Raw genomic sequence first — 25,206 nt, 5'->3', positions numbered from 1 at the left:
CTTCTCGTGCTCCCGCCAGCTCCGCCCGCCCCAGTCCTATGTATGGAGGGCGTGGTCTTGTCCCAGATGGGCGGGAGTGCTTGCTGCTGGGCAGCCACCTAGGCTTCCAGCGTCCCCGCCCCCTTTTCTCAGGGGTGTAGGGTGTGGATTTCAGTGAAAGGAGATGCTGCTGGGGGTGGCTGGGAGGGGGCAGTCACTGAAGCCCCTGCCACTGCCACCCCTGGATCGATTTGTCCTGCATTCCAGCCCAGAAGATGGGAAGCAGATGGTGTTGGAGCGGGGAGGGCGAGGTAACCAAGGAACTAGGAGACCTTCCTTCCAACCAGCCCCCTGGGAGGTGGGGCGGGGTCTCTGAGAGCTTGCAGGGGATGCGGTCGGCAGTATCCTCCAAAAAGATGAGAGGATAAAGCTCCCGTCTCTGCCCTGTCCCCAGGGATCTAACACGACAGGTGTGACATTGCTGGTTTTCTTCTCCAAACCGCCACAGGAGGGGACTTGGCAGGAAGGAGCAGGACGGTGGGGGGGCGGGGGGGTGAGGAGGGGAATTGGAGGGGCCTGAGTAGGAGCTCTGGGGCAGGAGGGCAGGGGACTCTAGCCAGCACAGGGCCCTCCCTCTGCACCATCGGTCCCCAGACTCTCAGGCCGCACGTTGAAGGGCTCCCTGCTTGTGTCTGAGCGGCCAACCCCTCCCGATGCAGCTGTCCACAGTGGTGCCACTTGTGTGGAAGGCGGTTCAGTGGCAGCCCGGGAGCTGTGCTGAGGACTCAGGCAGGACCCTCACGTTTGCCCTTGGGGCTCCCGCGAGAGGGCGGGTTGGGGCTCCTTTGGCCTGGGCAGGGGGCTCCTTCGGGGTCCGAGTCAGTGTTCCAGAGCCATGGGAACGGGGCCCGGGGTGGAAGCTGCCTTCCTTGCATTAGGGCGCCGGCTCATCCCCGCGTACCCTGTCCTGCCCCCAGGTCCGTGGGGAAGGGCCCAGCTCCCGAGGGACACGAAGCAACCGGGGTTGTTTTAAAGACTTTATTTATAAAAAAGTACATTTTTTTTCCTCAGTACATTTTTCAACCCATCATTTTTTTTTATACAAGTAAAAGGGGGTGATGCAAACACCCCCTGGGTTAGGACCAGGAGATCTGCTGGGCCGTCCCTGGGACCAAGGACGAAAACAGTGACTAAGAAAATGAAGCAAAGGTAGTGCATCACACTCCGGGGGCAGGGGAGGGGGCAGCTTCTCCTGGATTTTGTTTCCATTTATACAAAAAAAGAAAACCATTTTTTTTGTTTGTTTGTTTCCGGCCAAGAATCCCATTCCTCACAGCAGGAGTCAGAAAAGCAGCAGCACGGGTGGGGCAGAGGCTCCTCTGGCCGTACAATCAGGCGGCAGCAGCGAGGTCCCAGAAGCCCTCACCGCCTGGGCCACGGCACAGGGGCCTGGGGCCTGGTGGGGCCCACCTGAGGGTTCCTGGTGGCAGTCAGGCCTAGAAGGTCTCCGTCTGGCCCCTGGGAGGTCTGGCAGCCCTCCCCTCCTCTCACGTGAGCTGCCCACACCACCTGACACAATCCCCAATTCCTCTGCTTGGAGGACGGCGGAAAAATTATTGCACCAGTGACTCGGGCACGCGGGAGGGGGTTGGCATGGGGGCACATGCCTGGGAAACAGGGCCCCCGTGAGTCTCTATTATGGCCCGAGCGCTGGGAAATCAGTTTTTCCTGAAGGGCTTTCAGCAGGACCAGCCCAGCCCCCTGGCAGGTCTGTGGGGCTGGGGCACCTGTGCTTGGGTCTGTCGGGGGGTGTGCGCCCTCGTGCACGCATGGGCCAGGCCTGACGCGGCCGCACATGCGCGCCTGTGTTCCCTGATTCCACGCTGCTGCTCTTCAGATGCTTCTGATCAAAGGGGACTCAGAGGGTTGTTACACATTAGAACAATATCAAAATCTTAAGGAAAGAGGGGTATTGGTGGAGTGGGGGGCGGGCAAGGACGGGGAGGGCAACAAGAGGCAGGATGACAAGTGGGGAGGCCTTGGCACAATGCAGACCAAGTTTATTTCATTTCCAGCAAAGGCAGAAGCTCAGCTCACGTTGGGGGCACGGAGAAGCAAGACGTCCTCGTCTCTCTGCTGGGCCAGACCTTCCCTGTGCCAGCGGCTGTGGCTATGGGCCCAGCAGTAGTACCCACCGCCCCACAAACTTGGGGCACAGAAAACCCTGTCACCCCAGGCCCAAGTGCCGACCCCGGCCTCGTGCCGACTCTTGGCCCCGGGTAGCAGCTGCCCTGCTGGGCGTGCTGCTGATGGGTCCCTGCCAAGGCAGGAGCCTTCTACGTGGCCCACACATCTGGTGTGGGCCCCACAATTTGTGCTTTGCTGGAGGGGAGGGCTTGGAGGTGTCTTAAGGGGGACTCAGTGCTTTGGCTAGGCCCGGGGGCCTCCTAAGTCCATCATATAAGGAGGAAGAGGGGGTGGCAGTGCAGATAAAGGAGACACAGAGGAAGAGTCCTTTCAGTCTTGTGATTTCAAGGGGACAGAGAATGCCTCTATCAGGCAGGCCCCTGGGATTTCCTCCTGCCTGGGGGGCAAGGGGACCAAGCAGGGGGCCAGGGTGGTGTGAGGTGGGATGGGGTAGTGATGTAACATGGAAAAGGTCCTCTGCCCTGGGGTTGGCGGGGGGGACACTACTACTGCTGGGAGATGCAGCCCAGCTCCTCCACCCCCTCTGCCCTGTGGCTAGAAAGACCCCAGAAGTTTCTCCCAACTCCACCCCATCCAGTACTCCCAATGCCAAGAGAGGGGAGTACCGCCCCAGGGCTGGCATGGCTTCAGACTTCTGCTACGTGGCTACTGGGTGGTCTGGGCTGGGGCTAGGGCAGTGGGGGCTGGGGGGAGGAGCGTGACCCAGCTGGCGGGTCCAGGGTTGCCAGGGCAGAGATGGAGCTGGCTGGGGGTTCCATAGCAGCACCAGGGAGGGGAGGAGTAGGGCGGGAGGCTGGCGGCTCCCTTGGGAAGCCTATGGCAGGGTAGGTTGGTGCCCGTGGGGCACAGAGTGGTCTGCCTAACTCCCCCCAACACTTGCCATCCCACAGAGCCCCTGCACCCTGGGCTGAGTTCACTGGAATCCTCATGGGCAGGCATGAACCTGCCTCTGCCATCCCAGGGCCTTTCCCATCGAGAGTGCCGGGGGGGATGGGGTAGGCAAATGGAGGAACTGAGGCACTTGGAGCTGGGGGAGCAAATAAGGGGCTGGGCGGGGCCTTCCTCCATGGTATCCTGGGGAAGACCATCAGTCTCCGGTGATTGACAGGGACCCAGAGCCCCACTCAGGAAGGGAATCTACAACTCAAAGGGAAAGCTTCTCCAAGGTTCCCCACCTCATCCAGAATGGAGACCAGCGAGAGGTGAAGCAGGACGGGGAGGGTGGCAAGCAGGAGCTTCGGACTCAGGATCCCTGGCTCCCCGTTCCGCTGGCACCTCCTGGCAGGCCCGGAGCAGCTACATCGGCCTTTGTGGGCCAGAAGCTACCTGGGCAATGCAGAGTCTTATCAGCCTGTTTGCAGAGCTCCTACTGTGCGGGCTTCCTTCTCCGGTGCCCTCTGCAGTGATCTTCCTTCACCTGTAGCTCCTGGAGGTAATTCCCTTCTGGGATCCCAGCTCTGACTCCCCAAGAAAATCAAGAATTGCTAGCACTTGATTGATAGGGAGAAATTCAAGAGACTTCCACGCTATAAGGAGCAGTTCAGAGCCAGCCTGAGATGCTAGGGTGGAGGCACCGAAGGGCCTAGTGTCAGCTCTCACTGGAAGCTTCTGAAGGCTGCCCCCATCCTCAGCTGGAAGGAAGGGGGAGAGGTGGAGCAGAGAGGTGGGCCTTGGGCAGTGTCCAGCCTGGGTAAGGCATGTGACCCCAGGGGGAGCACAGGGGTACACACGAGCGGCGTGTGTGTGTGTGTGTGTGTGTGTGTGTGTGTGTGTAAATGTGCGTACGTGTTGGTAGAAGTGTATGGGAAGTGTGGGCCAGAGTCTACCTGGAGTCCCGCTATGTGGGCAGCAGACTGGGGTAAAGAGGAGGGACACACCAGAGCTGGGCCACCTTAACTCCCTGGAGGCCAATGAGGAAAACAAATGTAAAACTAACCTTGCCAGGTAAACACACTGCCCAAGGCCTCAGGTGGGGACCTCAGCTTGATTCCCTTAACAAACAAAGACAACCCTGGATGCTTCAGAAAAGCCACCCCCCTCCCCTACCCCTTGGGCGCAATGGCTGCCTAGCCCGGGGGTCCGAGCTCCAGGGGCCAGCTCACGGTGGGATGGGGGAGGGGGTGCCGGGTTCCCTCTCCCAGGGAAAAAGGAGCAGCATCTGGGGTCGGCGGCAGGGGGCTTCTCCTCTTGGAGCCCCTTCAGCCCTCCACTCGCAGAGAGAGGACACAGACAAATTCCAGTGTTGGGGGCAGGGGAGGGCTGTCTCCCCAAACCCCGGAGGGGACATCTAGGTACACAAGACGGGACTAGGGCTCCCTGCGGAGGGAGGCAGGTGGGGTCAGGGGAGGAAAGGTACCAGCAACACCGAAGCCACAGTGAACACACACCATAGGGGAGGGTGGGGGGGCAGGGAGGAAATCAAAACAAAGCCAGGTCGTGTGCCCTGGGCTCCCAGGTACCCCGAGCAGCTGGGTGAGTCTCTGCCGAGCTCCTGGGGCAGTGGACGGTGGGGGGCGGGCAGGGGGCGTGCGGGTGTGGGCTTGGGGCAGGGGCTCTGCAGACGGGGCTACACGTACCACTCCTTCTTGGAAATGAAAGACCCGTCGTTCTGAGAAACCATGTTTTCCGCCAAGTCCAGCTGCTCAGGGTCGTACTGGTAGCCCAGAGTCCGGTCCCCGTAGCAGCCGTCCTGACGGGCCTCCGCCTCATCCACCGTGAAGTAGGGCCGCTTGGCGTCCTCGTCGTATTTGGGGTGAGGGCCGCCCACCTTGCGCTCGCCCCCTCCGCCTTCCTCCTCCTCCTCCTCCTCCTCGTAGCTGCTGCCGCCCAGGGGCCCGGCTTTCTTCTCGTCGTCCGAGTCCTCAGGGTACTGCAGGTTCTGGGCCATGGGCGGGTGGTGCTGGGGGATGCCGGCCTTGCTGTAGCCATTGCCGTACACGTGCTTCTTGGTGCTGTAGTCGCCCTTGAAGGTGTGACGGCGCCGGCGCAGGGCCACCACGATCCCGCCGACCACCAGCAGCACCAGCATGATACTTCCCGCCACGCCCCCAATGATGGCCGTGGGCACGGGCCCGGCGCGACGCCCGTGTTCGGGAGGAGACGGGGTGTAGGGGAACTCTGGGTGAGAAGAGAGATGGAGGGGGACAGTGTCAGTGTCTGCTCCTGGGGAGTCAGTAGGGGTGGCAGGGGAGGGAAAGCCGGGAAGTGGGCCCACCCATCCAGGAGCCCAACACGCTGCAGCGTGGGTAGCTGGGGCCAGGGAGAGGCAGAGACGGCCCCGTAGCCCCAGAGCCCCCGCGCTGACTTTCTCCTTGGATGTGGAGCCAGCCCACCCATGACCCAGGGTCCAGTAGACGCCAGTCACCGCCATGACACCCCGTGAAGTAAGTATGCTATTAATTTCCCTCCGGCACACGAAGAGACGGGGCTTAGAGAAGTCAAATAACTTGTCCGAGGCCATCAGCCAATGACGCGTCGTTGATTCTCTTGCACTGAAAGCCTGTGCAAATGTCACTGCGCCCCAGCACCACACCTTGGCTTCTGAGACTCGGAGCCTGGAGCAGACCGGGTGCCCCACGCCTGATTTCATCTGCTCCGAGGTGCTGGCCCCGTAGATGCCCCGTGAGTGCCAGACGCCCGGGCTGTGGTTCTTGGCTGCAGTCTGGCCCTGCAGGGCAGGGTGGGGGCCAGGGTGCAGCCAAGCTGGGCTCCGAGCATAAGACGCTCAGCATGGCTGTGCCGAAAGGGAGCATGAGAGTACGTCAGTAGCAAAGATGACGCGTATACACGAGCGAGCACGCGTGCCGGCATACACCCTTGTTGGCACGACCGGCCCACACGCGTGCTGATGTGATGAACGTGTGTGTACAAATACGTACACACTGAGGACAGAGCAGAAACAAAAAGGCAGAAAAGGTGGAAAGAGAAAGGAAGTGGGTGGGCAGGGAGAGAAGGCTGGGCCGGTGTCTGTCTGCCAGTGGGGCCGGGCCAGAGGCCGAAGGGGTCCCCAGGTGAGGCTGAGGGAGGCGGTTCCCAGCACCACCACAGGGTGGCACCGGAGACCACGGCTGGCCTTGGACAGGAGGAGCCGGTGGGCAGGTCCAGGGCAGGCCTGGAGGGCTGACCTCGGCTGCTCTCAGCCCTCCTCTCTTCAGGCCAAGGGAGGCGGTCAATCTGGGCATACGTTCTGGCCTTTGGGAATCTGTTTCTGCCAGCTCACTCCCCGATTCAGCATCACTCACTCCGTGGGAATCCTGTTCCTCCTACGAGACCAGTCCCTCCTCCCAGAGGTGGAGCCGGTCTGGTGTGTGAGCCTGTGGGGTGCTGTCTGCAGCGGGAGCAGGGCAAGGATTCTAGAAGAGAAGAGGAAGGGCATTCCACGAGTTCGGGCTGGAAGGGCTAATGAAAACACGGGGGCCGAAGAAAGGAGGCGATTTGCCTGCGTCACATGGCTGAGCTGGGACCACCCAGAGGCTCCTGCTCGGGCCTCTCCACGGGCGGGAGCTGGCAGAGAGAAGCACGACCACTGAGGACTCAGCTTCCCACTTGTCACCACTGTGTCCTCAGTGCAGGTCACCGAGTGGCCGCCCAATAAATATTTATTGAATATTCGTCCTCACCGCCCACTTCCAGAACAGTCTCCCTGAACCTCAAGCGTCTTCTCCTGGTTCACCAGGTCCCATCTGTTTACTGCCCTGAGAAGGGCTGCACACTTGCTTCCCGCGAGGTGGGAGATGTTGCCACAAGAAATGCCCAAGAGGCAGCTGGCAGGAACGTAGCCACCTCTGTACGTTCAACCTGCCGGCTCCCTCTTCAGTTCTTACCCCGTACCTGTGTGCTCTCTCCTCTCGCCACCTGCCTCATCATCGCTCCATCCGCCCACCCACCCATCCACTCAGCAAACATGTACCGCGCATCTATTTCGCTAGTCACAGGATACAAGGAACTCACAGCCCAGCTGAGGAACCAAATGACACTCTTAGGCAAAGCAGCATGTGGACATCAAGGGCGCTGGCCGACAAGGGCTTCAGGAGTGCAGTGCAGGAAAGTCCTGCGGCCTGGAGTTTGAAAAGGCTTCTTGGAGGAGAGAAGACTTAGGCCAAGCCTTGAAGGATGACTAGGACTTGGAGAGGCCAGCAGAATAAGAAAGGCATCAGGTGGAGGAACCTGCCCTTCCTCTCTGACATGTTTCCTTTGCCTTCCAATACATACAGGGAGTCCTTGACCTTCAGCTTTCTTTTTGGAGCCTTCTGTCTGCAGACTGCACTGCTGGGCCTTCTCTCTGCTCCAGCCGCCTGGCTGGGGGCTCCATCCTTGGACCTCACCCTCTGCTTTCTGTCCTAGGGACAGACCTGGCCTCTGTATCATGAGTTCCCTTGATCCTGCTGGCTCTCCAAACCATCTCGGGTAGCTAGCTCTCCCCCAACTCTGGGGCTTTATCTCCAAAGGCCTCTGGGACAGCAGTTCGCAAGCTGTAGCCATGGAACCTCAAGCCATTGGCTCAGAGGGCTGGCAAAAATACTGGGGTCAGACGCTTCGGGAAATGTCTGTGGAGACAAAGCATCGGAGCCCTTTCATCTTCTCATGCACACTGTGGACTGTAAGAGGAGCACAAAGTGTTTCCCAGCCTACTGGAACACAAACCCCACCCTCCTGACTCAAGGACCATTCACAGGAGAAGTATTTGGGGACACTCTTTGACCACTCTTCTATCTAGCACAACCTCACTTGGAATTCTCTCCACCCACTCAAGGCCCATCCCTCCCAACATGGCTCACCGTCTTCCCTCCAAACCCACTCCATTCAACACCACAACTCCACCATCATCTGTCTGCTCTTCCCGTTTAGAATCTTATTTACCTTTGACTCTTCCTTCTCCATCTCTTGGGTCAAAATCTGCCACCAAATCTTGTTGACTCTTCCTATTCAATAGCTTCTCACTTGACACCAGGTTTTACTTTTATAGTAGATCCGTGAATCTCCCACCTTCATTTGGTCTCTGCCCCGCCTTTAGTCACTCCATCCACAGTCACCAGGTTAATTTTCACTGTGTAGACACTACCATTCCCTTTCTCAAAAGACTAGCAATGACTTCCCCGTTGCCTGTTGGACCACGTCAGTCTGGTCTTCAAAGCTTCCATCACGCAACTTGATCTTAGGTCTGGCCAACTCACCGTTCTTGCTGTCCAAGTAGATGCTTTTTCCTTAAATTTATTTATTTATTTTGGGCTGTGCTGGGTCTTCGTTTCTGTGCGAGGCCTTTCTCTAGTTGCGGCGAGCGGGGGCCACTCTTCATCGCGGTGCGCGGACCTCTCACTATTGCGGCCTCTCTTGTTGCGGAGCACAGGCTCCAGACGCGCAGGCTCAGCAGCCATGGCTCACAGGCCTAGTTGCTCCGCGGCATGTGGGATCTTCCCAGACCAGGGCTCGAACCCGTGTCCCCTGCATTGGCAGGCGGATTCTCAACCACTGCGCCACCAGGGACGCCCCCAGGGAAGCCCCCAAGTAGACTCTTTACTGCAGACCTTTGCTCATGCTGTTTCCCCTGCCAGGAATGCCCTTCCTCATCTCCTTCTGCCTATTTCAGTGCTTCGGTCCCTTCTTTGTGCAGCCTTCTCTTCTCCAGCTCACACTTCTCTTTCTCTTTAGAATGTTTGCATACCAGTGGTCTGCAGCTTTCATTCTGATATAAACAATAGCTTACTCCATTTCGTTAATCATATACTGACATATTACAGTAAGGCCTGATAGAACAACCCACAGTAAATGCAAATTAGGATCTACCATGATTGGCTCTGGTCCTTCTGCCAGTTTTCAAGTGGCTAAAGTTCTTTTCTTCTGCAGGAACAGGGAGAGGGGTTGAGGAAGTGGCAGTGTCATGATAATTTGGGACCGACTCAATTCAGCGTGTTCCCGTTGTGTACAATATTAGTTCAACTATATTTACTTTTATGCCTTCAGTAGCAACAGAGACCCAAAGAGAAGTAAATCCCTCCTACATTTCACTTGACTAGACTGAATTTTTTGGGCCCCACTAATCACAGTATGGTAGAGTTTACTGTATTGCCTGTTTCACGAGAGTGGCTGCTGTCCCAACTAGTCTGTAAATTCGAATTCAAAGTAAATCTGGAACCTGACCTCTTCTCACCATCTCCATCACGACTACCCTGATCCCAGCCACTATCATCTCTCACCTGGATGGTTGCAGTAGCTGCTAACTGGCTTCCCCAATTCCACTCCTTCCCTGTACAGGCTATTCTCAACACGGCAGCCACAAAGATCCTGTTAAATCTGAGCTGAAAATGCTCTACATGGTCTGTGCCTCTGCCTTCATCTCGTGCTTTCCTCCCAGCTCGCTCCACTCCCAGCTTCCTCAGGGCCTTTGCACTGGCGGCTCTGCGCCCTGGAAAGCTCCTCCCCCCGGTGTCCCATGCTCACTGCCTCAACGCCTTCGGGGCTTGGCTCCAACTTCTCACGGGGGTCCCCTTCTCGCCAAGGCCTCCCCTGACTACCTTATCGAAAATCACAGCTCACGAACTCCCGCCCCCAGCACTGTGAACCCCTCACCCTGCTTTTCTTTTTTCCTGATCACCTTCAAAATGACCACAGAATTTTTCAAACGTATTTTATCTGCTATTTGTTGTCTGTCCTCCTGTGCTAAAGCGTAAGCTCCACGGGGACAGGGACTTTGGCTCAGTGATGTACCCCCCGCCACCTGGACGGCCTGGCACGTGGCCGGAGTTCAAGAACATCTGGCGAATGAATTCTACAGAGGCAAGGCCATGTCTCAGAGGTGAGCCTCTGGGTCTCTTCCCTCTCTAGGGCCTTCTGTTTACCTTTTCCCCGCCTGAGTCCTAAGTATGTTTACTCTTCCCTGGAGATTTTTGGGACCAAAGGGAACCCTGGTTATTTTGCCTACTTTAGGGCCAGCCTGCCTAGAGGCAGAAGACCGGTTAAGATGACCTTCCAGCAACGCAGACTTGTGTGGAGATGCCAAGTGAGGGTGCAGAAGGCGTGCACGTGGGGACCTAACTCATTTGTAAGCAGAGGTGGCTGTCTGGTGTGGAACGGAGCGCCCTCCCCTTCTACCCCTGCAGCTGTCACATTCAGCCAGTAGCTCCCGTCTTTGTGCCAGTAGCAGAGCCTCAAAGGCCGCAGCTGGTGGGAGAGAAGAGCTGGGCCGTGGGGTCATCTGCGCTTCCTGGTGGGGGACCAGCCGGCTCCCCTCACTTCCTCTTAGGAAGGGGGCAGCCCAGCCCCATTGCTGAAGGCTTGCAGCCTCCCCTCGGGGATGGCAGGCTGGCTGGGACCCTGGGGCAGTGGAGGCTCCGCATTCCTTTGGGGCCGGGGGTCTCCTGACTGAGGTGGGTGGGCTAGTACGGGGGCTTTGGATGGATCGGAGGTGGAGCGAGGGTTAGGGTTTAGTCTGGTTCTAGGATCCAGAGGAGGTTTGGGGTCAAAGAGAACGTTCGGGCTTCTCAAACCAACGCCTGCTGCTTCCGCAGGCAGGCAGGCAGGCAGTGCTCTGGCACCAGAAGCCTAGGCCGGGAAGCTGTGAGAACTACACCTCCCAGTGTGCAGTGCTGCGGGCCCAGGGAGGGGGGAAGGCCTGAGGTCAAGCTCTGGGAAGCCCTTCTGCTCCTGCAGCTGCAGCAGCCGTGCACTGCGCAGCCCAGTGGGCAGGGCCTCATCGCGGTGGAGGGGAACTGAATCCTCCCAGGGGTGTGGACGCAGCTGCCTCCCCACAGGCTCCTCAGCGCTGCCACGGGCGGCCCGGAGCCGGCCACATTTGCCCACAGCACAGCTGCGGGCCCCTTCTGCACACTCAGCACGCAGACAGCGCTGGCCTGCTCGCCTGTGCACGTTGACACGCTCAGAGGCACACGCCCACACTCACGCCTGGGCACGCATGCTCGCAGGCTCACACAGCCCTCCCTTCTAGATGGACCTCCAAGCCCCACCAACCCTTGGTCTGAAGGACTCACGGCCTAAAGCGCAGACCCTGTTGCCTTCACCCCCGATGACTGGGCCGGCTCAGCGCCGGAAATGGAAACTGGGGACACCCTGCACCCCGGTGGCCTTCCTGCCTGGCTCCTGGGAGTGCCCTGGACACTCTTCTCCGGACAAACCCAGTCCCAGGGGCAGATGCTGCCTTCTTTGGCCTCTTTCGTCTGGTCAAGGCCATACCCTCGCAGCCCTCCCCGTCCTCAGCGTTGCCCCCAGAGGGAGGACGGAGGGGAGCTGACAGGTTTGTTTTGTGACTAGGGGCCAACCCCATGAAACCGCCCCTGGGAAATGGGCTTCTCTGTGGGCCCGGGCCCCGTGAAGTGTATCCGCAAATTCCGGTGGGTTTGTCTCTTCTGCTGTCAGTCGCACGGCCACAGCCTGGACCTGTCATTTCCCTCTAGAAAAACACTCATTGTACGTACAGCCCCTTACTGGTCCCCCAGGTGCCATCCACACAGCCTCCCAGGCGCTCAGTCTCGACCACGCTCCTTGCCACACTGCTGCTTTTGGAGGGCGCCCACGGCCAAGAGAGAGGAAGCTCTGCTCCCTCTGTTCCAGCCCCCTCGGCCCCAGCCATTCTCCTCCCACACACTTCCTCCATCGCCGCCGCTCACCCACCACTCGTCTTTGGAGGAACAACTCAAAGGCCACCTCCTCTGGGATCTGCGATCCCAAGAAGCCTGTGCCAAAGAGTGTCTGTGCAGGTGGTGCAGCGGCCCTGTGCAGGTGTGCCCTGCACACACGTGTGTCTCTGGCACGCACCCTGCTGCACGCCTTCCTCTGCTCTGCTCTTCATTTCCCTCACCAGATGCGCCCAGGGCAAAGCTATTACCTGTACGACGGCCAGAATGAAAAATTAAATTTCCACTTATCCATCTCGTTCATGCATTCCCTCCAGAACAGCGGGGCTTGGAGCACAGGGCATGGCTGTGTCCCCCGGAGACCAGCCGATGCGGGAGGAAGGCTGGTGGGGTCTGCGGCTGCCCGTGAGTACGAGAGTGAACAGAGCGAACAGCTCTGAAAAGGTTCAGGCCGCCTGGCTGAGTCTTCCTGAGGGGGCTGAGAGACCTTCCCTCGGGACAGCCAGTGAAACAGCTCCTGGGCCCATCGATGATTCAGGGAGCATCACACTTCCCTGGCTCCTGCCTAACTGGGCTGTTAACGACAGAGTCCCCTTACGCAAGGCCCTTCTCACCACCCATGTGTGTGGCTTTGGTGACCACCCCCATCCCGCTCTGTATTTGGGGAGCACGCGAGGACACGCTGCATGCCTCTTCCAGCTGGAGCCCTGGGCGGCCCCGGCCCACCTTCCCCGCAAGGCCACCTAGGCCTGACCACAGATCCCACTGAGGGCACCACTGGAGCAAACACGCCCAAGGAGATGGCTCACCTCCACGCTGGTTTCCCTACCTTCCTTTCCTCTCTTTTCCCAGCCTGGGCCTGGGAAGTTGCTCCCTTTCCTTCCTCCCTGCTCCTGGACCTGCTGTGTCTGCCTGCTGCGCAGTCCTGCGCTCACGGTGGTCCTGCATTCTCCTGGGCTTTGGGAGAAGGGAGGCCCTGACTTTCCTGTCCCGGCCCTGCCTCTGGGGTAGGGCAGTACCACTTAGCCCCGTAAGCTTAATGGGCCTCTGGCCGGTCCGCTCGTGCTGGGCAGTGGGATCAATGGGAGGTCATTACTCCAGGGTTTCTTGGCCTCCGCCCCTGATTTCCCCAATCAGCAGTTTCCCCAGAGAGCCTGAGTGGTGGAGGGGGATGCAGTGGTGACGTTGGTGCTGCACTGCTGGGTGAAGGTATTGCCATGCAGGAAGTCCATGCTGTGTGCTAGGCCGTGGTATACAGATTTGGCGTGATCAAAAGGAGCCTGAGATAAGTATGATGGTCTCTGTATTACAGACTAGGAAGCTGAGGCTCAGAGGGGTGAAGGCCACACAGCCAGGAAGAGCCAGTATGTGAACACATTCAGGCCAAGTCTGTGCTGTCCCTCACATGACCCCCATCCCCCCAGGTGGTCGCGCTCCCTTATGACATTGTTCACCCTCATGTACCACATGGCCAGAGCTCAGGCGCCTAGAGGCTCTTATGGAGCTTTGCTCAGACTTTCTCCAGGGGGCGAGAAGTGTGTGACACTGGCCTTACCATCCTTGCCAACTTATGGGAACGCCGAGACCCTAGAGTGGGGGAGGGGCTGTCTCAGCTTTCCCCAGGCTCCACCTCTGACATTTCTTTTTTTTAGTGGGGGGGGGGGGGGGGTTAAGTAGAAAAGAATAGCTCTATCGCTTTGCCAGGCAAAGGGGGACACAGCGGGCTCATGCCTTGAAAACTGTGTTCCCTCTGACATTTCTACCACCTTAGCCAGTCCGAGAGCCCAGAGCAGGGAGTTGAAGAAAAGAGCAAGTGACAAGTGACTCCATCTCCTTCCAACCCTGGTGACAGAGGTGACAGAACAGCCCCGAGGACAGGTGGGTGCAGCCCTCGGACAGCTTCGGGCTGTTTTATCAGCAGCTGTGCCTTGAATGTACCCACAGGTGAGGCCTCCCACCTCTGAGAAACAGGCTCAGAGCTAATGAATCCTCAGGACTTGCCCAAGCTCTGTGCCTGGAGCCAGGAACCGCCGCCCAACATCCAGTATCCCTGAACCTAGCTCAACGTCTCTCCGAGGTCACTTCCTGTCCAGCTCAGTAGCAGCATGATGTCACTTCCTGTCCTAGGAGGGTCTTTCTGTCACTTTCTCACCCTGGAACTAGCTCAGATACAGGGTTAAAGACACCCTGGTTGCGAAGTTGTGATGGTACTTTACCCCTCTGTTGGCTTGTTTTGATCTTTCCATTAATAATGATAATGACAGAGACAAGATAATAACACGAGCCATTTATTGACACACTGGTCTGTGCTAGGTGCTTGGCCTACGTTATATAAATTCTGACGACAAGCCTTCAAGGCATGTCATACTGTGCCCGTTTTACAGATGACGGCTTGTCCAGCTGTCTGACACGGAAGCCCATGCTCCTTTCACGTTCCATGTGATGTCTCCCCCAGAACATCCCAGCCCCTGTGTTCCCTTTGCTCTAAGAGGTCAGGAGGCTGAGTCTCCCTCCCATCTGCCCTGAGAGAGAAAAATGCAGGGAAGATAGCAATTCAGTTGCAGGGCACACAAACCACCATGGCTTTGGGCTGTATCCTGGCTTTCCCTCTGTATCTTTGCTTGAGGTAAGCCTCGCCCTCCAGCCCACGCAGGTTTCCTGAACTGCAGGAGCGAAGCTCAGAGGAGATGAGCTCCTCCCACAAGCCCACCCCACCAAGGCAGCATCACAGGTGTGCAGACCCATGGGCAGGCTCTAACCACGCCCACCCCCAAAACAGCATTGCTGTAAACAGCACTTCCTTCCTCCCTCCTGGAGCCTCCCTCCTGCCCCTCTCTGACTGGCGGGGGCGGGGGGTCACCCTGTCTCACACACAACCTTCACAGAGGAAAGAGAAAAGCAAAGCAAGACCAGTGGCCAGAGCTCAAGGGAGAACCAGAGAAGCAGGGAGAGGAGACACAAATTTCCTATAGTGACACAGCCCATAGGTGGCAGATGCTGGCAGTGGAGGAGGCAGTGGGCGCAGAGAGGCGGGGAGTGGCAGGGAAGGGTGCAGCTTCCTACCTGTGATATTGACCTCCACCTGGCCCGAGCGGGTGCCGATGGGGTTGGTGGCCTCACAGACGTAGGTTCCTGCCAGGCTGTAGTTGATAGGTCCCCTGAAGAAGAGAGTTCTGTTCTGGGCCTCCACACCCTTGGGGAGGGAGCCATTCAGCCTGCAGGGATTGGGAGACAAGGCAGAGGGTTACGACTCTCCAGCCCCGAGAAGCTGCCCTTGTGTCACCCACCTGACTTCAACACCATCAGCCCTTTGGCTGAGTTCATAGGCAGCATCTGTCTCGGAAGGGGTAAAAACAATCAAAAACAACAATCATCTTTCAGTGTTTCACATTTGCTCATCACAGCACTGACAATGCGGACGGGACAGGTAGATACTGGTTCCACTCGACAGAAGAGAAAAGGTTCAAGGCCAAGGAAACATAGCTAGAAAGTGACAATTGGAGCTCTAGCCAGAGCTCTGGACTCTCGGCACAGTGCGCTTTCCACCACACTGGTTCCTGGTAGTTGGTCCTTGGTTTCCTGGGTAGCTGGTTAATAGTCTGGGGTCCTAACCCCAAATCTACTAAAGCTGAACCACTGCGGTCATGGCCTAGAATTTTAACAAGTTACTCAGGTAACGAGATGTGACCCATGTTTAGGAATTATGTTCCATTTCACCGTCTCATTTTCTTGCTGGGCATGTCACAGGTCTTTTTCACAGGGGGAGAGTCCTAGAAGGTTCCTGAACACAGGAGACCTTTTCCTTCCTCCTGATCCTTCATGCCACAAAACTATTATTCTGTTGGACCCGGAGCTGAACTTGGCAAGCAGGGCCCTGCCCACTCGCACCTTCGGAACTACTTCTGGTTCCAGGAAGGGGATGGTAACAAACAGCTAAGGTATGTCAGCGCCTTCTACTCCCTAGAAAAAGAACGTAGACACGATCTGGGCAGCCATATTCTGGCCACCCATGTCAACCTGCTTCTTAGCTTCCCCACGCCCCTGTCTTTCTGCTTTCTGTGTGTCCCATCCAGCTCTTCTCTGGGAGGAACCTTGGCTCAGGCCATCAGAGCTGGCTCGGGGGGGGAGTGAGACTAGACCCTTTGAGGTCCAGGCCCAAAGACCACGAAGCCAAGAATGGGAGGATGGGCCTTCGGACGAGCACTCTATGAACACAGGCATTCTGGGCTGACTGCTGCCTCTTCCCTGAGAATCTGGGGGTGCTGGAGAGAAGGAAAAGGAACAAAGAAAGATCTGGGATGCTCCAGAAAGCCAGCTTCCCTGGGGACATCTCGATAAAAATAAATAGTGGGGGCTGGGGTGGGAGTGACTCAAACTGAATCACCACAGCATTCCTTATTAGGGAGCAGAAGGAAGGTAGGTCACGAGGGAAGCCCCCCTGGCAGAATGGTTTGTCCCACGGACCCTGATGCTGTCAAACAAGGGGGTGTATGTGTGCGTGTGTGTGTGTGCGTGTCTCTCATGGCCCCTCTCCCCTTCTCACCGAGCCGCCTGAGCCTAGACCTTCATTTCCTCTCTGCCCAAGGTTTCTGGAGGTGGGGTGGGTGGGCCTCCCTGTGACCAGCAAGGTTCCTGGCAAAGCGACCAGCCAGCCCCGCAGCACTTACGTGGTCCAGTGGTACTCGGTGGCTGGGGGGTTGGCATCAGCTTTGCACTTGAGCTTCACATCCATCCGCTGCAGGTACCAGTTCCCATCAAACCCCTCGACGGTCACCTCGGGCTCGTCTGTGGGACAAGAGGTGACGTTTGAAAAGGGTGAGGTCAGGAGAGCAGAACTTGGGTGAGGGAGGCTCTGATGGGGAGGGGATGGAAGGGGAAGTGACATGGAAACAGCAGGAAGAGGGGGTAGAATGACAGGGAGGGTGGAGGTCACGGACCCTCGGAGCAGAAAAAGCAGGGGAATGAGGAAGGGGGAAAGAGAGCGTGGGCAAAGGGGGAAGAGGAGGGGAGGATGAAGAACCCCCAGAAAGAGAGAGGGAGGAGGAAGGAAAAGAGGAAGGATAAGGGGGTGAGGGAAGGAGGGGTGGGGAGAGTGATGAGAGGTGAGACGCAAAGGAGGGAGGGCTGGCGAGGGTGGGGGTGGTGTGAGGGGACCACGGCGCCTGCCCCACCCTGGGAGACCCAGCCCTCCGACACTCTGCCCCGCTCACACTGCACGTTGAGGGTGAGGCTTTCCCGGAAGCGGTCCATGTGGTAGTTGACGATGCAGGCCAGGGACTGCTGGTGGGCTTCCCGGCTGGGCACCAGGCGGTAACGGCTGATGACGGTCACCGTGCCGTTGGGGTTCCGGATCTCCTGGTACTCCGCCTCACCCTTCAGCCGTGTTTCCCAGGACACCACACTGGGAGGCTTCCCATTGGCCGAGGTGCAGGTGGCCACCAGGACCTTGTCATCCTGCCCCTTCCTGGCTCGAAGCACTGCCTGGGCGCCCTCTATCCAGTTGGTGGGTTTGGCTGTGGGGAACCAGAGACAGCCATGAGTCTGGCTCTGCTGCCTCATCAAGGACACACAGGCCAGGAGGGCAGGTACCTGCCAGGCCTTGCTTCAGGTCACCCTGGCCATCCATGCCTCTCAGCTACGCTTCACCAAAGCCCCTCCCAGCACTTCTCACAGGGACCTCTACGGGTCTAACCCGCAGCCTTCCTGCTCTAGTCTTTGTATCCCCTTTTGTCACGTGGAAGTCTTCTTGGAGTCCTGCTGTGCTCTGGAGGCTCTCTCCCTTACCATGGCGTCTGCCTGCTTCCTGGCCACCTGGAAAGTGCCCCACGGTGGGGCTCCAACCTGAATACTGATCCTCAGCTCTGTCCACAGCGAAGGCCCAGCCCCCATCCCTAGTGAACTGAGACAGCCTGGTTAGAAGAGACCAGAAGTGGCACGCCCAGAGCACATGCCGACCCAAGGAGCGCATCTGGGGCCACTGAAGATGGCCAAGCCCCCAGGCCACAGGCCCCACCCAAGCAGAGAGGAGTGGTCCGGTCAGCTTACCCATCACAGTGAGATTGAGCTGGCTCTCTCGATTGCCAGCAGGGAAGGTGGCAAACTCGCAGATGTAGACGCCCTCGTCCTCCAGCTCCAGGCGGGAGAGGCGAATGGTGCCATCTGTGAAGGAGGGCCGCAGGAACTCCACGCGCTCGCGGTAGGGGGCCAGCACCGAGACGCCCATGGCCGGGTTGTAGATGGCCACGTTCTGCTTGGAGCCATTGGTGGCCTTCTGCCACGTGACCTGGGTGATCTTCACGCCGGGCAGCGGGTTGGCGAAGCTGCAGTGCAGCACCACGTCCGTGCCGATGAAACCGTACATGGAGTCGTTCACCTGGACCACCTGGGTGTGGGCGCCTGGTCGAGGGAGATGGCAGAGGGTGGTCAGGGACAGCCACAGCCCCCGCCCCAACTCCCTGTGCGCTGGTCTTCTATTTTCCAGTAGTCGTTATTTTAAAAAATTCTGACTCTAAAATAATAATTGCTTGTTATAGAAACACTGTTGTGGGCAATACTAAAATATACTGAGAAGAAAATGACAACAACCCGTGATCCCACCACTCAGACATATCACTGATCATCTGATAGGAAGTGTTCTCTTTTACATTCTTCTCTATATATCCAGGTAACCATCTGTTTTTTTTTAAACAAAATCAGAAGCGTACCGTAATCTGTTCCATACACTGTCTTTTCACTTAGTGACATATCATCAGTGTTGCTCCATGGCAGTAAATACCGTCCACACCCTTATTTCTGATGAGGGTTGAATGTGCTGTTTTTTGAGCAGAGGCTCAGCAGAGGAGCCACCAGCTGTTTCACCTTCCTGGGCCTCGGTTCCCTCGTCTGATAAATGGGGCGGATAATCCAGTCCTCTCTAGCTCACAGGTTGCTAGGAGAACCAAATGGTACGACGGATGAGAAAGTGTCGGGAGGCAGGAAGCGCTGGGGGAGCACCGGGGCCCACAGTGGCCATCATTATGGCCACCTCCACTCAGGAAGGGCTGAGGGCCCGGGCCCTGGGGTGCACTGGCTGGGCCCCTCTTACCCAGCAAGGCGGCTGCACGAGGCTCAGCCTCTCTGGCTCTAACTCGCCTTCACAATCAAGCCTGGATGTCTTAACTTGGCATCTGACGTCCTCATAAGCTGGGTCCTGCCTTTCTGTCCACGGCTCTCCATACATGAGGCCTTCCAACCAGGCCAGACTGGACCCCTCCTCAGAACGTGCCGTATTTCTGTGTTTCCTTCTCCCTCTTCCCATTTCTGAGTCTATTATCAGCGCTGGAGTCACGTCAATGAGCGGTTCAGTCCCAGCCTCCAAGGAGCACAGAGCCGTAGATGCTACATGTCTAGGCCTGTTCCTCTCGTTCCCTGGAAGGCCCTGCCCCTTTCCCACCTATGGATATCCCACTCAGGCCGCCTCCTTTGGGAAGCTTCCCTGATCCTCCCAACCCTATTACAGCCCTTTTCTGCCTGGGAATGTGGTTATTCACACCTCTGGCTTCTCCTCTGCCAGACGGTGAGCTCCTCCAGAGCAGCGCCTGCGTCTTTTCCATGCCTGTAGCCCCAGCGCCTAGCCCACGATCTAGCACACAGTAGGTGCTCAGTAAATATCTGTGGCCAGACAAATGGCACTGGAAGCCGTGAGAGGAGAGGTTTGCAAGAGGGAGGGAGTGATCAGTGGCATCGAATGAATGAATGAATTCCCTCTAGTCTCCCTACCGATTTTGCTTTATTCCATCTCAAGTGGCTTCTGTTTGAGCTTTTCCTTAACTCTGAACTTGGCTCAGTCATTCACTCCAGTGGGCTCGCTCCTGAGCTCTGTCATCAGCCGTCCTTCCATTCTTATTTCACTCAGTTACTTTATTGAGTGCCATCAATAACATCAGTGTCAGGCCCTGGACTGACCCAGAGCCCGAGGGATGGCCTAAACGCGCCCCCCGCCCCCCCCCCCCCCCCCACTAAGGGAGTCTGCTGCTCCAGACTGGGAACTCGGGGCTTATGCTTGCCTCTGCGTGATGGAGGTATGAGTAGGCCACACTCTTCTGAAGGGTCCCGAGACAATGGTCAGTGAAGTATGCTGGCCCCCACGCCTCCCCTCAAGAAGGTACAGGCCAGGTCTCTCCAGGCACTACGGTATCCCCTGTGTTTGGCACACAGTAGGCACTCAAGACATGCCTGCTGAATAAGTATATCTTTGGCCCTCCAAGCTAGGCCCTCGCCATGCTCTGAAAGCTTCCCTGATGGTTCCCTCCTCTATGCCCGCTCACGTCCACACAGCCCTTCAAGGTCCACCTGGGGTACCACCACCCCACCCCTCCAGCCGTCCCCTTGGCCGGTCTGGGGGGTTCTGACATGTCGCCGGTGGAGAACACTGTGGGCTGGTGGGAGAACTATGCCGGAGACACCCAGCAGGGGGTCAGGAGGGCAGGCTTCTAGCCCGGCTCCGTCTTGAGCTCGCCTTGGCACCTTGGTGGGTCACTTCCCCTTCCCGAGCCCTCTTTTCCTCCCCTGTAAGGGAGCAGGCTGGACTCCACGGTGCCAATGGTCCCTTCTGGCCAGTCTGATTCCCTGAACTGCAGCCCAGCCCAGCTGTGGCCTCACCCCAGACACAGTCCCACAGTGAAGTCAGTGGGCCAGTAAGCCCAGTACTCCTGCTGACTGGCCAGTTGGCAAGCGGCTAAGCCCTAGGCCTTCCAGCAGGGTAAGTGGGTGCTCCCTCCAACACGCCCAGCCTCTACTCACCAAGCCTGCTGGAGGCTGCCCAGCAGCTGGGGTAATGTGGGTATAATTGGGGAACTTCCACCACACAAAGCCGGGAACAGGAAAAGCCAGTTGGGAAGGCTCGGGCCACGGTGGGGGGCTGGGTAGGGGTGTGGGCACCAGGATCTACCTTGGGATTGGTACCAGGGCACAGTGGGGCCTACAATGGGACACAGCCCACCAAGCCCGCTGCCACCCCGTCTCCTTTCACCCACTGGGGATGTAGGGACAGGCAGAGTTCAGTGCCTGGAGCACAGGCTGACATTCATTCGCCACGTCCTCAGCAGTGACCTTACTCTGCAGAGCTGTGAGCCAGGAGGGGAGACGGCTGACTGCGGCCTGGGCGTGGGGAGGAGAGGCTTCTGCAAGGGGCTCAGGTGCCCCAGAAGCCCCCTCTCATCAGCGCCTCACCAGGCTGAGGTGGCCCTCCCCATCCCACGTCTGTTTTGGGGTTGAGGCTGCTGTCTCCTCTCCTGTGTGACTCTCCCAGAAGCAACCCCATGGCAGGCGGGGCAGCGAGGAAGGTGCCTGGGTGCCCGCTCACTGCGCACTAAGTGGGTTCCCTGGGCTCCTGCCCCTCTGCCCCCGTGATGAGCGGGCAGGCGGCGGGAGGACCTCTAAGGAGCCGGCAGGTGCATCCTGACATGGGCCTCTCTGCCTACAGCTTACTGTTAGCCTTGTCTGCTATTTCCATTGTAAGCATCTTTGCCACAGATGCCTTTGCCACATTTCTTGCCGCATAACTAATTGTCCATAAGTCAACTTTGCCGAAAAAGATAAAATAATAAAGTATAAATGAGGGACATTAAAAAGGCCATAATGAAACAGGAGAAATGAGTAACAAAATTAAAAAGACCTTATTGCAAAATACAAAATATTTGAATTTAAAATGTGTGTAGGGACTTCCCTGGTGGTGCAGTGGTTAAGAATCTGCCTGCCGATGCTGGAGACACAGGCTCGATCCCTGGTCCAGGAAGATCCCACATGCCGTGGGGCAGCTAAGCCCATGTGCCACAACTACTGAGCCCACGCACCACAACTACTAAAGCCCGTGTGCCCTAGGGCCTGCGTGCCGCAACTACTGAGCCTGTGTGCTACAACTACTGAAGCCCATGCGCCTAGAGCTCGTGCTCCGCAACAAGAGAACCCACCGCAGTGAGAAGCCCACACACTGCAACGAAGAGTAGCCCCCGCTCACTGCAACCAGAGAAAGCCCGCGCACAGCAATGAAGATCCAATGCAGCCAAAAATTAAAAATAAATAAATAAAATGTGTGTAGATGCATGGCAATACCGTGCGAAGAACTGATTTTCTTTTGTGGGTTGTACTTGTCTAAGCAGTAAGCACTTGTCTTCCAAGTCTTTCGTTCATATTATTTTATACATTTGTTGATTCGTCTCCTCATTTGGTATCGAACTTTTTCTTTTCTGCTAAAATGTCTTCCTTCATTCAGAGAGGTGTCAGTTTCCGAACACTAGGGTGCATGTTTGTAACTGAACTTTGTGTTGCGTTGGGAGAGCCTCTGCACTGCTGTGTGCTCTCAGCACATTGTCTTACGTCCTTTGATAGACTTTCCAAAAAGTTCTATGGGAAACGTAGGCTCAACTCTGTGCCTTTGAGGCCCTTGGCCTCTTTCTCCTCCAACGTAGTGTGTTTCAAAATACAAAACCAACTCTTGGGGAAAACCATCATCTTCTGTCAGCTTGATAAAGCCATCAGTAACGTCACTAACTGGAAGAAACGCTAGCGCATCTCAACTAGTTGAAACCAAACTGTCAAACCAAACTGTCAACCAGTTATTTTCTCTTTCATGGCAAAATTGCCTCACGGCCAATTAGTTATGTGGCAAAATGTTTGCAGTAAAAATGTTTTTGGTGAAAGCACCTAGAACCGCTGCTGTTAGCAGGGCCGGTGAGGGGACCCTGGCGGGTGGGCATAAGGGAACGCTTGGAGTATGGGGTTTGGGGTCACTGAGGGCGGGGATCCTAGAGTTGTGGAACTGGGAGGGGCTGGGAAGACTGGTAAGGGCTGAAGACCCTCCCTCAGCTTTCCCCCCACTTTAGGCTTAGGGACCCGGAACCCAATCCACGTGTCTTGGTTGGGGGATGCGGGGGTGAGGGGGGTATGTCCCTCATTGTTTAGATTGGGCAGATTGGGAGGCTTTCAGAGAGCGGGGCACACTCTACCCCAGTGGCTCTGACAGCCAGGGTCAGACTGCTGCAGGCACCACCGAAAAGTGAGAAAGGGCTAGTTGAGGGCAGGGACCCAGGAGAAGGGCCCTCCTCTGTGCAGGTTGAGGTGGATTGTAAGCCTTCTCTGGAAGGCCTGAGAGAAGGGGTGCACTGCAGGGGAGTCCCCTGGGAGACCACACAGCCCCTCTCCTTGGCTGGTCCGTGCCCACCAAGCACTCCAGCCCTGACAGCCCGAAAACTGATGCTTCTGTCTCCCCTACCTTGCCCAAGCTCCTCCCACCCTCTGAAGAGGTCACCATCCCCATCAGGCAGTATGGTGGGGTGTGAAGAGCCAGACAGTGTGGGTTTGCATGCCCCCTCTGTCACCTACGAGCTGTGAAAGTTTGGGCAAATGACTTAACCTCTCTGTGCCTCAGTTTGCACTGAGGATGCACATCTGTAAAATGGGGATTATAATAATACCTATTGTAAAAGTTGTTGTAATGATTAAACGAGTAAATGTGAAACTCGAGGACAGCACTTAGCACAAAATTAAATGCTCAGTAAATGTTAGTTGCTATCATCATCATCACCACCATCAACATCACCATCACCACCATCATCATCATCAACATTTCTCATTTATGAAGCAGGAGGCCTCCCTTCCCGGCACTTCATTCAACAAATATTTATCGAGGGCTTCCCTGGTGGCGCAGTGGTTGAGAGTCCGCCTGCCGATGCAGGGGACGCGGGTTCGTGCCCCGGTCCAGGAGGATCCCACGTGCTGCAGAGCGGCTGGGCCCATGAGCCATGGCCGCTGAGCCTGCGCGTCCAGAGCCTGTGCTCCGCAACGGGAGAGGCCACAACAGTGAGAGGCCTGCGTACCGCAAAAAAGAAAAACAAACAAAAACCCCCACAAATATTTATCGAGCACCTACCCAGTACTAGGCACTGTATGTGTGCTTCTAGTCCCCCTCTTCCAGGAAGTCCTTCTGGACTCCTCCTACTTAGCTGACATGTCTATTCATTGCCCAAATACATATAACATGAATCTGTACCCTTTTTTGTTTCCTGGCATGTGTGTTTAGCATGTTTTCTACTGTATCCTCCCGTCTCCAAATAGACTGCAAGTCCCTGTGGGAGAGGGAAGGAGCAGGTTTGACCTTGGGTTGAGCTGATCATGTCACGGCTGATGCTGGCAGGGTCCAGGGCTTGGAGAGTACTCTATAGACTCTCTCTGGTTCCCCAAGCAGCTAGGGCTGGTCCACAGAAGGTACCATCTCTTCTTCCCCACAGGCTCCCTCTTACATGAGAAGCAGAGGCTGTCCCAGATGTGGGAACTAGGACCACCAAAATGGTAGCACAGTGGAGCTCAATGGACCATGCAACCCATCATTTTACAAAGGAGGAGACAAGGGGCCAGAGCAGTTGGGTCACTTGCTCAGGAACACAGAACAGCAGGACCCAGCCCAGTGCTCTTCCTAACCTGCCATAAAAATAGACTCAGGGGGGCTTCCTTGGTGGCACAGTGGTTAAGAGTCCGCCTGCCAATGCAGGGGACACAGGTTCGAGCCCTGGTCCAGGAAGATCCCACATGCCGTGGAGCAGCTAAGCCCGTGCGCCATAGCTACTGAGCCTGTGCTCTAGAGCCCGAGAGCCACAACTACTGAGCCCATGTGCCACAACTACTGAAGCCTGTGTGCCTGGAGCCCGTGCTCCGCAACAAGAGAAGCCATGACAATAAGAAGCCCGCGCACCGCAATGAAGAGTAGCCCTCGATCGCCACAGCTAGAGAAAGCCTGCACACAGCAACAAAGACCCAACACAGCCAAAAATAAATAAATTAATTAATTAAAAAAAAATAGACTCAGGTTCTCAATCTAATGCTCCAGGGCCTCATTCTGGGTGGTGTCCCTCCTGTGTGATCTCAGTGCCTCCATTGCTCCTTTGGAGAAATGGCACAAAAATACCAGTTACAATATTGCAGCCACAGTGCCTGCGGGCTACCTGTGCTGGGCTTGGCGGGCAGGTGGGTCAAGGGGCTGGGGGCCAGGGCTGGAGCCCACATTGGAGTCCAGTGACTACGTGTCAGGTGCAAGGTCAGAAACAGGGACTTTTGGGAGCCAAGGTTGGGGGCACCTGCAGGAGGCTGCTATGTACAGAGCAGGAAAAAGCCAAGGCGGTGGGGAGTGAGGGTGAAGAGATCCACTGGGACCTGTGTCCTTGGCAGAGGGGTTCTTTTTTTTCTCTCTCCAGTTTTCTTATTCTTTTTTTAAAAATGCTATTCTATTTAATTAATTAATTAATTAATTATTTTTCTCTGTGTCTGGTCTTAGTTGTGGCACGCGGGATCTTCGCTTGGGCTCTTCATTGCGGCATGCAGGCTTCCCTCTAGTTGTGGCGTGTGGGCTCCAGAGTGTGTGGGCTCTGTAGTTTGCGGCACGTGGGCTCTCTAGTTGAGG

General features: G+C 56.9%; 1 protein-coding gene across 2 annotated transcripts in view; it reads right to left on the bottom strand.

Moving 5' to 3' along the window:
* Positions 1–25,206, bottom strand: part of NECTIN1 (nectin cell adhesion molecule 1) — a 90,417-nt gene that overhangs the window by 20,751 nt on the left and 44,460 nt on the right. The window contains exons 2-6 of one of the 2 annotated variants that reach the window (XM_065882269.1): positions 17,820–18,170; positions 16,985–17,287; positions 16,442–16,559; positions 14,838–14,989; positions 4,590–5,304 (exon numbers count right to left, since the gene is read on the bottom strand). In XM_065882269.1, coding sequence (XP_065738341.1) covers positions 4,754–5,304; positions 14,838–14,989; positions 16,442–16,559; positions 16,985–17,287; positions 17,820–18,170 — 1,475 coding nt within the window. In that variant the 3' untranslated portion in view covers positions 4,590–4,753. Of the gene's footprint in view, positions 1–4,589; positions 5,305–14,837; positions 14,990–16,441; positions 16,560–16,984; positions 17,288–17,819; positions 18,171–25,206 lie in introns of those variants that run through there. The other variant, XM_065882270.1, reaches the window with a different exon arrangement.

Source organism: Phocoena phocoena, chromosome 8 (genome assembly GCF_963924675.1).
Source record: "Phocoena phocoena chromosome 8, mPhoPho1.1, whole genome shotgun sequence".
Taxonomy (NCBI): Eukaryota; Metazoa; Chordata; class Mammalia; order Artiodactyla; family Phocoenidae; genus Phocoena; species Phocoena phocoena.
This window is presented reverse-complemented; position numbering and strand designations above follow the sequence as displayed.